General features: G+C 37.9%; 1 protein-coding gene and 1 non-coding gene across 2 annotated transcripts; one reads left to right on the forward strand and one right to left on the reverse strand.

Moving 5' to 3' along the window:
• Positions 1-338: 338 nt before the first annotated feature.
• On the reverse strand, positions 339-411 carry trnar-ccu (transfer RNA arginine (anticodon CCU)). Its single transcript has one exon. It is a non-coding gene; the product is annotated as a tRNA-Arg (tRNA).
• A 577-nt stretch (positions 412-988) lies between these two features.
• ift56 (intraflagellar transport 56) lies at positions 989-11,835 on the forward strand. The gene is made up of 18 exons (XM_058639494.1): positions 989-1,402; positions 2,369-2,512; positions 3,204-3,296; positions 3,444-3,558; positions 4,067-4,116; positions 4,454-4,599; positions 5,332-5,503; positions 6,633-6,707; positions 6,803-6,905; positions 7,218-7,273; positions 8,171-8,224; positions 8,338-8,401; positions 8,491-8,579; positions 8,814-8,897; positions 8,989-9,058; positions 10,090-10,196; positions 11,021-11,154; positions 11,312-11,835. The coding sequence occupies exons 1-18, from the start codon at positions 1,400-1,402 to the stop codon at positions 11,424-11,426; spliced, it is 1,674 nt and encodes a 557-aa protein (XP_058495477.1). The 5' UTR covers positions 989-1,399; the 3' UTR covers positions 11,427-11,835.
• Positions 11,836-13,934: the final 2,099 nt, after the last annotated feature.

Below are 13,934 nucleotides of genomic sequence, written 5' to 3' on the forward strand. Positions count from 1 at the left end.
TATTTTCATTATTGATTAATCAGATTTTTTTTGAATCGGTTTATTCTATTTATTTTCTAGTCCAGAAAATAAAGTTTGTAAATATTCAGTGTTATACAAACCTTTTAAATGATGACGTATCCTCAAATGTTTTGCTTTGTCCAAAAACGAGTTTTAATGTTGTGACAAAGGATAAAAACAATGATACAAAAAAAACATTGCTGCAGTAATTAGGATGACATGTCTCCAGCCAACACAGGATTTTAATGGATATCATTAATCTGGAATGTTATGTAATTGTATTTTCCATGGGTTTGACATCAGCCGCATTTGTTTGTATCGTTGGTTGTAAAACATTTCACCCCAGATGGGACTCGAACCCACAATCCCTGGCTTAGGAGGCCAGTGCCTTATCCATTAGGCCACTGGGGCGCTTATGCACTTTGTTTAGGATAATACGGTATAATACAGTGTAATACAGCTACTGATAAATCGGTATTTCTGTAGACTGATGTAAATGTATACTTTTAGCGTCCCGAATAAGATATATGAGTGTGTGTTATGAAAAGGCAATCTAGCGTCGATGCTGAACAACAAAATACCAAACAAGACCACATCGAACACGCCACTCGCCTGTTTCTCTACAAAATAAGAGGCAGCAAGGTGGACATAATAAGGAAAGCAAGGACACGAAAATTATTATGCAAAACAATAAAACATAGATGTACGTTCTGTTTACATGCGGTTTTAAAAATATTATACTTTTTATTCGTCTAGATCAGGAACTACATAGGTTAAGGAGGTAACGAGGCGATGTATTACTGTTACTGGAACTGTCCTACCGTGACACTGCCATTATAGAAACACAGCCGCAGGTCACAATTATTTGGTTAAATTGAAGTCATGGACAGTCATTGAAAACACTATAATTAGAATTAGCGGGTCATTTGCTTATTAAACTTTTATTTTGAAAATATGAGCCCGGAAAATAGGTCTACGCCACCGGAAATGTAACCATGGAGAGCTAGCTAACACAAACTCAGAACCTATTTAGCAACCATCCTCAACCAACACAGAAAAATGTTGTTAATTGTATTGTTTTGTCAGATGTTAGACAACAAAACCTACGCGAGTTAGTTAGCCGTGGTATTTATCTGGAGTTGGCGTCCATAATGTTGCGTTACTGCCTTTTAGTCTACGTCAATAGAGCTTCCCTGTGAGTTCAGTGCGACATGATAGAATAGAAATGTGTCGAGCCTCACTTTTCTGTTTTAACATAATTTGTGCGGCTCCACTGACCAAGAGAAAAAATCCGAAAAGTGGTTTGAGGTAACGAGCATCGTAAAAAGCTTTCGTACCTTGGTAAGTGAGAAGCAAAAAGTCTCAGTTGGGTCGCATTCATCTCTTCAGACTCGTCGAAATGGTGAGTTTATCGTTTCATTTAGAGCTGCAAACCGATGAATCGATTTCAAATATATTACTAAAGTAATCACAGACGAGTAATCGGTTTGACTGTGTGTGTGTGTTTTTTAAATAATTAGTTGGTCTTTCATCTTCTTAACATTGGCTGCCAGCCATTTTCAACGCAGTGGCCGAATAGACGTCTATAGCAGCCAATGAGTTAAATGTGAATATGTTCTGGTTTCTTTGCTCCACATAACAAATAAATCATTCAAACCGAATAATTTAGGTTTGTGGACAAAACAAGACATTTGCGATTATCAGCATCACATTTTCCAACATTTTATGAACAACTAATCGATTGATAGAGAAAATAATAAACAGATTAATCGATTATGAAAACAATCGTTAGTTACACCCCTACTAATTATTATGTGATTTATTAATTTATTTATTTATTTTACTTTATTTTTGTTTTATATGAACAAAGAACAGAAACGGGCCAGGAAAATTACAATTACGGAACAATCCATAGAAATTTAGAATAAACGACTATACAGGTATAATAAAGTAGAATAGAAGTAGGTGCAAAACACAGCTCCACAGTGTATCCCGCATATATTCAGGTGCACAGAAGTCAATTATTAAGAGTCTTTATATTTGTGGCAGTCACTTTGTTTCCAGTATTCCTTTCCTTTCTCCTTTTGAAGTCGCAGTGTAAAAGTCAATGTCTCCATGTTGTAAATGAGTTTATAATATTTATAAAGAGCTTCTAGGTGGGAGGAAGCCAGCAATTAATAATTGAAGATTTCTGAAATGAGTTGTTTGACTTCTTTATAGACAGTTTTCAAATTTGGGCAATGCCAAAGAACATGAAAATATTCTGTTGAGACGACTCCACACTCCCTCCAGCAATAGAACTGTGAACCCCTTAGTCTTGTGGACCACTGTCTGAAACCACCTACTACTTTTGTATTTACCTTGACAGATCCTCTCTCGTGTGAAACCAGCTGTGGTAGGAGAAAATACAGGGAGCATAAGTGAGAAAAAGAAGAAAAACAAAGCAAAGGTTCCCCGCCTGGAGGATTACATACAACAGAGGGACTATCTTGGGGCCCTGACACTGCTGGAGGTATACCACTCCAGCTCAAATGAAATGACAGGTGTCTAACAAGGTGTTTTAAAGTGTCCACCTTCATTTAAAAGTACAGTTTTACATGTCCTACACTGAGATGCATGACTGTCATGGATCACAAGTGTTTTAGGTTTTTCCACTTCTGTGTTTGCTGTACAGATGACAAAATACACAAAAAACTGCTGAAACTGCTGATAAAATAAGAAATCCCTATCTTTCAACAACATCTCATCCAAGTGATTTCAAACTTTGTGTGTGTTACTCAGGACTTGTGAAGTGTGACGTTGTTTGAGGGAGCAGTTCTCAAGAACTCATCCTGCTTTGTAGACTCTCTCAATTGCTGACATGCTTTTCTTGAAATCATGTCTAATTTTTCCAAAAACTCTCAATGTAAATCTGTAAGAAATAGTGTTTGTAGTTCAGCCAATTGTCCAGTTTTTTGGTTGATAGCTTTATGGCTTTGAATTTTTATCATGTATAACTGGTAACCCTGTAAAAAAACGTAATTCTGTGCAGCAATTTTGAAGTTGAAAGTTGTTTAGATCAAAATATTGATTTGGTGATATATCATTGAATACAGGAGCAGTGGATAAAGGAAATGTAATCTTTGTGCGTAGATGTGTGAACGATTTTATTTGTTCCAGAAATATAACCTTTCTCTGCTGATGTGTTGCTGCGTCATCTCCAGTTTCAGAGAAGTATTGGAGAGAAAGAGGAGCATGCAGACCTTTGGATTTGTTACTGCGCCTTTCACTTGGGTGATCACAAGAGAGCGATGGAGGTATATTTTCTTTGTGCGTGTCTGTGTGTCTGAATGAGTGTGCACACACACAACCTGCTGTAAATGCAGTACTTGTCTAATAAATTGAAAATAATGGTTTAGACAGTTCTGATCACATTTGTAATATTTCTTGTCATGTTTTGACAGGAGTACACGTCTCTGACCAGTAACCGTGAATGTCCCACTGAAGTGTGGGTGTTTTTAGCCTGTGCCCTGTTTTTTCTGGGGCTCTATAAAGAGGCTGAGGAGGCTGCGTCTAAAGGTAGGCAGCGCAGCTAAGAACTAATGTTAATTGCCACTTCATCCAAAACCCTAACCTAAATGTGGTACTTGGGAAAGCTATTATGTTTTTGTTTATTTATTCAAATAAAAACGTGACTGATTTTTATGAACTATTTCAAGTGGGATTATATTATGATCAAAGCAGTCTGAAGACGAAACAGGAGTAATCCAAAATAGCCTGAGATTTTTCCAGCCAGCTGGGACTCAATGGAGTCTGAGTTTCAACAATTGTGGTTTGGTTTTTCAATTATGTAATGAAAGTCAAAAGTAAGTAAGTCAGACTCAATCACATATAACCCAGATATGTCCAAAATGTTTATATGCACACTAAGCATTTGAACTAATTTGTACTTTGTCTCAGTGGTTTAGAAATGTATCTGTGATTATTCTAAAGTACGAAACCTAAACTAATGCCATAGATTAACTTAGCTTCCTCTTCTCATGTGGTTTGCTGTTTTATTGAATTAGGTTTCTCTTATTCTGTCTAGCTCCAGTGTCCCCCCTCCAAAACCGGCTCCTCTTCCACTTGGCTCACAAGGTCAGAAAATAATATAACAGACATGTCACTCCTGAGCAAACTCTGCTGTGTGGATACTATCTGTAATATGGTGGAAGGTTTTTAGGTGTTTACAATACATCTTATTTCGTCTGAGGTCAGCAATGAGGATAAAAAATGTGTTTTGATTAGAGTGTTTGTGCAATAAATCATTTTAGTTTTTCGTAATTTTTTATGCACACTAAGTCAATTTGTCTCAGACGTAATTAAATGCCTTAAAAATGTAAATATTAAAAAGGATAAAACTATTATGTAATGTTGTCAATCTCATCACATCCCTGTTCCAAATGCTCCCGTTTGTCTTTGTATCGTGTTTCAGTTCAACGATGAGAAGAGGCTGATGGGATTCCATCAGAACCTGGAGGATGTGACCGAGGACCAGCTGAGTCTGGCATCCATCCACTACATGCGTTCCCACTACCAGGAGGCTATAGACATCTATAAACGGCTTCTGCTGCAGAACAGGTCTGTGCTACTTCTGCCTTTTAACCTTATGAAATTAGCGTCACAGTCCAGTTGCACATGAATCACCCAGACACCAACTTTGACAGCTGTCAGTTTAGTCTGTGCAGGAGTAATAAGTTTGATGTGCTTCTCACCTTGTGGAACCATAAAAACAAATCAAGCCATCAGTGCTGCAGACCTGCTGAGCCTGCTTCCTCAAACACTAATATAAAGCATCTGAAATAGTGAGGGTAAGAAAAGGCACGACTTTGATTTCACAAGAGACCCACATGAAATCAGAGGGACTGGCAACCTGTCCAGGGTGTACCCCGCCTTTTGGGATAAAGCGGTAGGAGATGAATGAATGAATGAAATCAGCGCTGACAGCAGGCCTCTGCAGCAGCTGTTTGCACACTTGTTGTTCGAATACAAATTAGCTTCACCGCTGCTGCCTCTAACTTCTGCAGACTGATACTAAAAAAATACCAAAATTGGGATTCATCCAAAAAGCACTTTAACTTGTTTCCCATCATGAATGCCTTATCTGATCAGGTAATACTTTATTAATATCACCATAACAATATAATAAAGTATATTAATATATGTGTGAACTATGACTTTTATATAGAATTTAGATGCAGTAAAATGTACAAAATACTCACTGTGTGGCTAATTGTGACATTGAATAAAATCTTGATGGATTTTCACATATTGTATTGTAGTTTGAGCCCATGTTACACATTGTCTTTGTAGGGACTTCCTGGCCCTGAAAGTGTATGTGGCTCTGTGTTACTATAAGCTGGATTACTATGACGTGTCCCAGGAGGTGCTGGCTGTGTACCTGCAGAGCATCCCTGACTCCACTATCGCTCTTAACCTCAAGGCCTGCAACCACTTCAGACTCTACAATGGCAAGGCAGCAGAGGTAATCAGTGTGTGAGTGACTGTAGCTGATGGTTTCTTCTCCTGCGCTTTAAAGCTGTAGTGTGTAACTTCTGAGGATAAACAAATGTCTGATGTCGATTAAGCCTATCATCTCCACATGAATTTCTCTGTGAGACTTTCTCTCTCTCTCTCTCTCTCTCGGTATATTGATGTTTTGTTTTCGTGTCTATGGTGACATTCCCGTGCTGAGCACAGAGTGACGCCTTCTATGTCATGACTGAGCGGGCAAGGTGGAAGGAGCACTTGACAACAAGCCTGCATTAGCTGCATGCAGCTCCATATAAGATTCACTATACAGTATACAGTATAGTAAAGAGTAGAGTAAAGCTCTGTTAAAAGACAGACATACAACACATCACTTATCAAAGTACCTCGTAAATAACATCAGAAGACAACAGAGCTGTAACTAAAAATTATTTTCATTCCATTATTTTCTCTATTAATCGTGTACTTTTTTTGGTCCGTAAAGAATTTAAGAAAATGTTGAAAGATGCATCGTTTAATTTAGTAATTGATCCATAATTGATTGATTGATTGATCTTCGCAGCACTGGGCCTAAGTAATCAGATTTTAATCCAATTTAAATAAAGACCTCATTTTAATTCTTAAAAATAACACTTGATTTTCAAAATCATCGTTCTCTTCTCTTCTCTTCTCTCCACTCCTCTCCTCTCCTCTCCTCTCCTCTCCTCTCCTCTCCTCTCCTCTCCTCTCCTCTCCTCTCCTCTCCCCATGTGTGAGGGGAGAGAAAACTAGGTCATAGAGACCGCACTATTTTGGTAATAACTCAAAAGTCCACGGGGAACGATGGAGGTTTCCGCACTGGAGCTTTAATTTTAGTTTGAATTCTAACTTTTATTGTATTGTGTAGAGGGAGAATCGACAAAGTAAGAATTACATTGCAGATTATTTCCTACACTACCGTACGTCATTACAGTCCTGTCGATTTTTAGTGGACTGTATGTACAGTAATTGCACTTTAATGGATGCCTTTGTTCAATGTTTTATTTATTTCTTGTTTACTTACTTTACTTGCTCCATTACAGTTTTTTCATAGAGAATAGCTGGTGGTAGGTTTGACTTACTGTGTGAAATCCTCTTCCTCTCAGGCGGAGTTAAAGAACCTAATCGACATATCCTCCTGCTCCTTTGAGTTCGCTAAGGAGCTTATCCGACACAACCTGGTAAGCTCACGTTGTGTGTCTATCAGTGTGTAGCTGTGTGTGTGTGCAGACACTGGTGACTTGCATGCTTGAGTTCTCCACCCTGTGTACTGCAGGTGGTGTTTCGTGGTGGGGAGGGGGCGTTGCAGGTCCTGCCACCTTTGATCGATGTGATTCCCGAGGCCAGACTCAACCTGGTCATCTACTATCTCAGACAAGGTGTGTGTAGGTTTGGTGTCGCAGTTTTCTGGAACAAGCTAAATAAGGGAAATGTCTCACTGTAAAAAGATGTTAGATGTAGCATCTTTAAAAAAAAATTTGACAAGGACCTTTTTTTAGTTATTCAAATATTTGAGTCTATGTAAGTTAGGTGAAAATAATAAGCACTCTATTTCTGATACTGTCACGTTTAGCTTGCAACGTTTAATGTAACACCAACATCTCTGTTTTCATGAATCATCATATCAGATTTTATTTCAAATGTATTTAACTCTTCACATTATTTACGGATGCACATGCTTTGTTCTACAGATGATGTTCAAGAAGCTTACAACCTCATCCAAGATTTGGTGCCCACTACACCTCAGGTTTGGATCATCTGGGTCTTTTATTATTCATCGTCAGTGATTAAGAAAAGGTGTTCAGTGTTTAAAGATATTTTTGTTTTTTTGAAAGGAAAAAAAACACACAAATTTATTAACCTTCAACAACATACGAAACCATCACAGCCGACAGCCAGACAATAGAAATTACAGTAGTGGGTTTTACAAAGAACGTCAAGAAGGGACTCAAAATGTTTCTAATTTAAATGAGAGTAGGAGGGAGGGAGGGACAGGATCCCTCCACTTAAGTAAGGAGGAGAATCAAGAAGAAAATGCCTAAACTATTAGCATAGCTTCAGGCAAACTCACGTCCGGAGCATTACGAAAGTGGCACTGAAAGGATCTGGTTCGACTAGGCCAAGAGTCTGCAGCATTTAGTATTAAAGTATTGTTTTCAATATTGCATTTGACGTAGACAAAGGAGGTGACGCGTAATTTACTGGACGAAATTGTTCATGAAAATAAAATAAAAATAAATATAGTGGGTTTTTTTCAAAGCTACAGGGAGCCGCTGAGGTTGCTGAGCCCTGGAATAGGAAATTGAAGGTTTCTGAAATTGTTTGAAAGACTATAAGGAGTGAGGGCAGTGCAAGTGGGGTCCACATCAGGATTGATCAAGCTTTAATTTTTAATACAATATTGTTTGTTGTGTTATGAAATGTTGTTGTATTGTTAAACACATTGCAGCACAGCATGTGTTAAAGGTAATTCAGTAGCAGACTGTCCCGTCTTTGTAAATCCTCCTTGCTCCACTTTATTCATTTTCAGTTTCTTTTCTCACTGTCACATGAGGATGAGTGTGTATTTCACTTTTATTCTGTTTAATTAACATTATGTTGTTCAGCTCAAATGATTCTGTGTGATCATTTCATATTTTCTCAGGAGTATATTTTGAAAGGAGTGGTAAATGCTTCATTGGGACAAGAAATTGGCTCAGTGAGTATTTTGTGTTTAACTAGAATAGTTACATTACAATAAATATGAAAAATAGTGAGCGTGAGACACAGGATGTGTACAAAAACTGTCTTTCTTTCTTTCTTTCTTTTCAGAGAGATCACCTAAAAATTGCACAGCAGTTCTTTCAGTTGGTCGGGGGCTCGGCCAGTGAATGCGGTACGGTGAATGGAAGCGTTTAACTAATCAAACCTTTTTACAGAAACACCATGTGAGCATGTGTGAGTTCATGCTCTCGTCCTTTTCAGACACTATTCCTGGCAGGCAGTGCATGGCCTCCTGCTTCTTCCTCTTGAGGCAGTTTGAAGATGTGCTCATATATCTAAACTCAGTCAAGGTTAGTCCTGGCATATTCAGTGCTGTTACCGTCCTGTTGTATTGCTTTGTAACATGCGGCTGAACAGAAGAAGGCTCCTACACACTGAGTGACAAGTGTCACTTCAGATAAAGAGGTTCATTGTGATAACAGAAGGTTAATACTTGATATGCTCTTTTTTTTTCCCCGGACACACAGCCAGTCGTTCTTTTGTGTGTGTGGAATAACAGTTTTTTTTTCTCTCTCTCTGTGCAGGGTTACTTCTATAATGACGATACCTTCAACTTCAACTATGCACAGGCTAAAGCTGCCCTTGGCAACTATAAAGAAGCTGAAGAGGTAGAGAAAAAAGGCCGTATTTTAGACTTTTATTCATTCTGACTGATATTACTGACTGTCTTACTTCAACAATATTAATGTTTTCTTTCAGATTTTTCTGCTAATTCAGAGTGAAAAGACCAAGAACGACTATGTTTACCTCAGCTGGCTGGCACGATGCTGTATGTAAAGTTCCTTACGTCATTACATAAAATCTTTTGGAGCAATGTTTGCTCCTAGTGTTTTTATTTCTCATATATCATGAAAAAATATAGGCAAAACAAGGCAGTTCATCGACAAAATCCAGTGAAGAAAAATGAGAATGATGTTTCCAATAAACAGTAAATGCCTGAAACAAAAAACAGCATTTTGGGAATCTGAAATACAAGGCACCTTTACATTTTCCACTCCGTTCAGAACAAAGGCAAAGCTGAGGCAAAGCACAGAGGGACGCAAAGATCTTAAAAGTAATATTGGGCGCCTTTCACAACACTCAAGGTCACCTTGCAGCAGTAAAACAGTATACAGCTTAAAAAAATCACACTATAAAGGACACAGCTGCATTAAAAACAGAGGGTTTGTGGGAGAGAGTTCCAGAGGCTGTACGGCTGAAGGCTCTGGACCCCATGGCCGATGGCACGGTAGCTTAGTGGTTGGAAAGTTTGAATGTTAGACCTTTTCGGTCAGATCGGTCCATTGTGGAGGCGTGCTCAGTCGCAGTGGCTCTGATCAACCCTCCATCTGACCTCATCGATTTCAGTTGTATAGTGACAATAAAAATATCCTTTCCTTTCTGTTACATATCTTATACAACTAGAAAGAGAGTGAGTTCCAAGGCAAGAGCAATGTGACCCAGTCTTGTAGTTTTCTGCTGCCTTTAGCACCAGCTTTCTTAAGAAGACATGAAAGGAGTGACAGTAGTTGTACCGCTGTTGGCATAAAGTAAAGCAGGATGCGCTCAGATACCATGAGTTAGTGAAAATAAGACAGAGGAACCTTTTATATTTGTTGACTGAGGCTGAGGTCTGAATCACCAACAGATTTCAGGCCGGGTAAGAATTTAGGATTACCCTTTCTCTAGGTTGGTGCTACTCTCATCTCCATTAAGTGATCTTTCTTTATCCACATCAATAAACTAATGTTTGACTTGTTCTCTGAAAGTTGGTGAAATTGGCTGTGAATTGGTTACTGAACTCTCGTCTTGTTTCGTCAGACATAATGAACCAGAAGGGTCAACTTGCCTGGGAGCTCTACCTGAAGATGGGCACTTCCTCAGATTCCTTCAGTCTGTTGCAGCTCATTGCTAACGACTGCTATAAGGTGACATTCTCCTCTTTTATTATCCACTGATTTGAAAAACTGAATTAATGCTGAAATTAAAAAATATTTTAGCATTTAGTCCAGAAGCAGAACATTCTTCTTAATAGTTTTTTTCCTCATGTGTACAGAAGGTTATTGACCTTTTGCAAAAGTGAAACGTTATTCGGTTCCTCATGTGATCATTTTCTTCTATATGACCTATGTATATGCATTATTATATACTGTAATTGTGAGACTGTTTCCAGCTTCTCCATTGTGAGTTTTACTGTTATAACATATTACGTCTGTCTCTCAGTTTTTTAATCTTTGGTTAGTCAAAATAAATAATTTCTATTAACATTACATTTAAGTATCTTTGTTCATCAGACAATTACGTGGTGTTGCAGCTATAGTATTAATTCATTGACCTATTTATTGTGAATTCAAGAATAGCGCAATTAATCGTTATGTCTCTATTTATTTACAGGTGATTTTCTAGTTGTTTGGTCTATGAAATGTCCTACAATAGTAAGAAAATAGAAAATTGTAGAAAAATAAAAATTATTTTTTAATCACATTTCTAAAAGCCTATGGCAAACATCATTTTCTGTTTTATTAACAGTCCAAAACCAAAATATATTAATTTGACAAGGATATAAAACTGAGCGAAGCAGATAATCACTGTGTTGGTATTTGAGTTTCCACATTTTCTCCGGCTGCAAGGGTCGTCGTACCTTCACAATGTCTTCAGTTTCCCCCCCATGTTTTCGAAATGTAACTAAAAATGTATGGCGTTGAAACTTGTGATGTTATGACGGGTCATGGTTTCGAACGTGTTCTTTCAGATGGGCCAGTTCTTCTATGCAGCCAAAGCGTTCGATGCACTTGAAAAGCTGGACCCAGAATCCAACTACTGGGAGGGCAAGAGAGGGGCGTGTGTGGGAGTCTTTCAGCTCATCCTGGCAAACAAGGAGCCCAAGTATATTTACCTTTTTTTTTTCCACCTGTGCAGTAGTTGAAAACGTTTTTCCTACATAATCTGGACAAATCAAGCATCTGTTAAAGTGGGTTTTATGTCTTGGCAAATGATTCATATGACAATGGCAATTCATTCCTCCCTAATCTTTGCATTCTAGGGAGACACTTAAAAAGGTGGTGCCCTTGCTACGAAATTCAGGAAACCCTCAGGTTGAATACATCATCCGAGCTATGAGGAAGTGGGCCAAAGACAACAGAGTCCTCCTCTCGTGACGACCCTTCATCACTATATTCACCGAACTATATGTATGTATGTATGTGTATATATATATATATATGTATATATATATATATACTGTATATATACATATATATATATATATATATATATAGCCACATCAGCAATGCAGAATTCAGTAGTGATCAAAGTGTATGTGTTCGTAAGATAAGACCATACAAACTAAACAAACATGAGACTGTGTACACTGTACATCATTCATAAATGAACCAGAGCATCAGATACATAGTGTAAAGTCCTTTAGGTTATTGCACAGAAATGTAAATCTATCTATGCCACATGAAGGAAAATGGAGCTCTGTTATCTCTGTTTTTGAACGTTTTGTAATTGCAATTCTCTACATACTTGTATATTTGTATTAAAATGTGACAATATGCAATTTCAGTGAAAGATTTAAGCCTTTTGTCCCTGTCAGAAATAGTTGAGTCATACTAATAGACAACACATAAAGGTAAATTGTGCATTTATATTAAAAAATGAGAGCTATTTAATATGTTCTATTAATTTTCAGTTATCAGTTCAGTTCATCTTTGATTTAAATGAGAATAAGGAAGTCATTTACATAAAACATGAGTAAGTGTAAGTCCACTAATATTATAAGTGTTACTCACTCTGTAATATACTAAAATAAATAAGATCCAGCAAACAGCAATTGTATAAATTAGGACAGAGCCTAATTAATTTCTGTACTTCTTATAACACTGTACACTGTATGTCTTCGATCTACACGTTTATCCAACATGTCACTGAACAATACATTTGGACAAGTCAATAAAAAGCAAATGTCAGTCGCTCTTTAAAGATTTTGGAAACTTGGAAAATGAAAATGATCTGATAGTGACGTGAAAGTTCCAGTTTTGTTATTAGAATATCTTTATTGATGTTCCACAATCACACTGTACACAGAAATTGGATGCAGTCATAAGAGCGCCTTTTTAGAAGATGTAGTAAATCAAGGTTAAAGTAGATTTAGTATCGCACATCCATATACAGGGAATTTGTTAGAGGCTCTGAAATGCTTACGTTTACTCCTTAGTATAAAACAGGCTTCAAAGGCTGCCACAAAATATCCTACAATTCCCACAATGCAACTCAAACATCACACTTTGTGCCTCCAGAGAAGCCCCTTCGTCATACCACAGATGTTCTGTCAAAGTTTGACCGATTCACAAAGGCAACATGACCTGATGATAAGATCAGATATGACAGAGCACTTCTACAAGGACACACGTCTATTTTTACTTGCTGAACCGTTTATCTCATCCTAAAATGTGAAAATGGTTAAATGTTATCTCAAATGTAAAGTAGGTGACTGGCAGGAATCTCCATAGTGCAGGTGGGGCGTCAGAACAGCCCCAACAGCATTTTTCCCCCTATTTACTTTGGCAACAGGTTAATCCGGCCATTCACACCATTTGTTGTAAACAGGAGCAAGTTTGACACGTTCACTGTCTTCAACCACTCAAAAATATACACTGTATTCTTTCACCGGCACAGAGTTTGATGTTTCTGACCCTGGTTTGTAAGAGGACATTCAATCCAATGTCAAATGATGGTTAATATTATGATGAATATATTATGCTGCACACAGGAAGTCAACTTCATTACTAGAGCGCATTAAAAAACAACTGGGGTTGACCAAAGTGTTTTACAAAGTAAAAAGGATAACAACAAGGTATAAACAAGAAAAAAAAACTCAAATTGAAACAGTAAAATAATAAAATGTCTGGGTCGACTTTTGTGAAGGCCAAGGAGAACAGGTGGGTCTTTAAAAGTGATTTAAAATGTTCAATGGAGCAGATTTAATTTCAATGGGTAAATTGTTCCATAGTAAGGGGGCAGCTACAGAAAAAGCTCAGTTGCCCCAGGATTTTAGTCAGGTTTTGGGCACATCTAAAAGCAACCTATTATTAGACTTCAGAGCTCGGGATGGGGTGTGACGGTGAAGGAGTTCAGAGAGATCAGATGGTGCCAAACCATTAAGAGCTTCAAAAAACAACAATAAAAGGGTTTTGTACGATGTCAAGACAGACAGGGACAACATTGTGTTAGCAAAACAAGACAGTTGTGGACAAACAGGAGTGAGACAGACTTTTAGAATTGAATTATTCTGCTATAAAAAAGTGTGGTTTCACAGTCTGACAGGTGAAAAGCCTGTGGCCCCTGCACTAGACAGAGCCCGTTTTCAGAGGAAGGACGTGGCACACAAATAATGTTACAATGTTTTTGTTTACGAAGACCAAACAGAGGAACAATAATAACGGTAGATCCCACTCACATGCAAGCATACTAATGGATAGTACTTGTAAACATGGATTGGTTACTGAATGGGCCCAACCAGGACCAGGTCCAGGGGCCCATGGCCTCTAGGGGCCCTGAAGCCCGACCCTTTATGTTACTATCCAAATATCTTTGCGACGACAGTGATAATGTGATGTTTTTATAGGGCCCCTTAAGATGTGTTATCCACCCCTTAAATCTTA

Source organism: Solea solea, chromosome 10 (genome assembly GCF_958295425.1).
Source record: "Solea solea chromosome 10, fSolSol10.1, whole genome shotgun sequence".
NCBI classification, from domain to species: Eukaryota; Metazoa; Chordata; class Actinopteri; order Pleuronectiformes; family Soleidae; genus Solea; species Solea solea.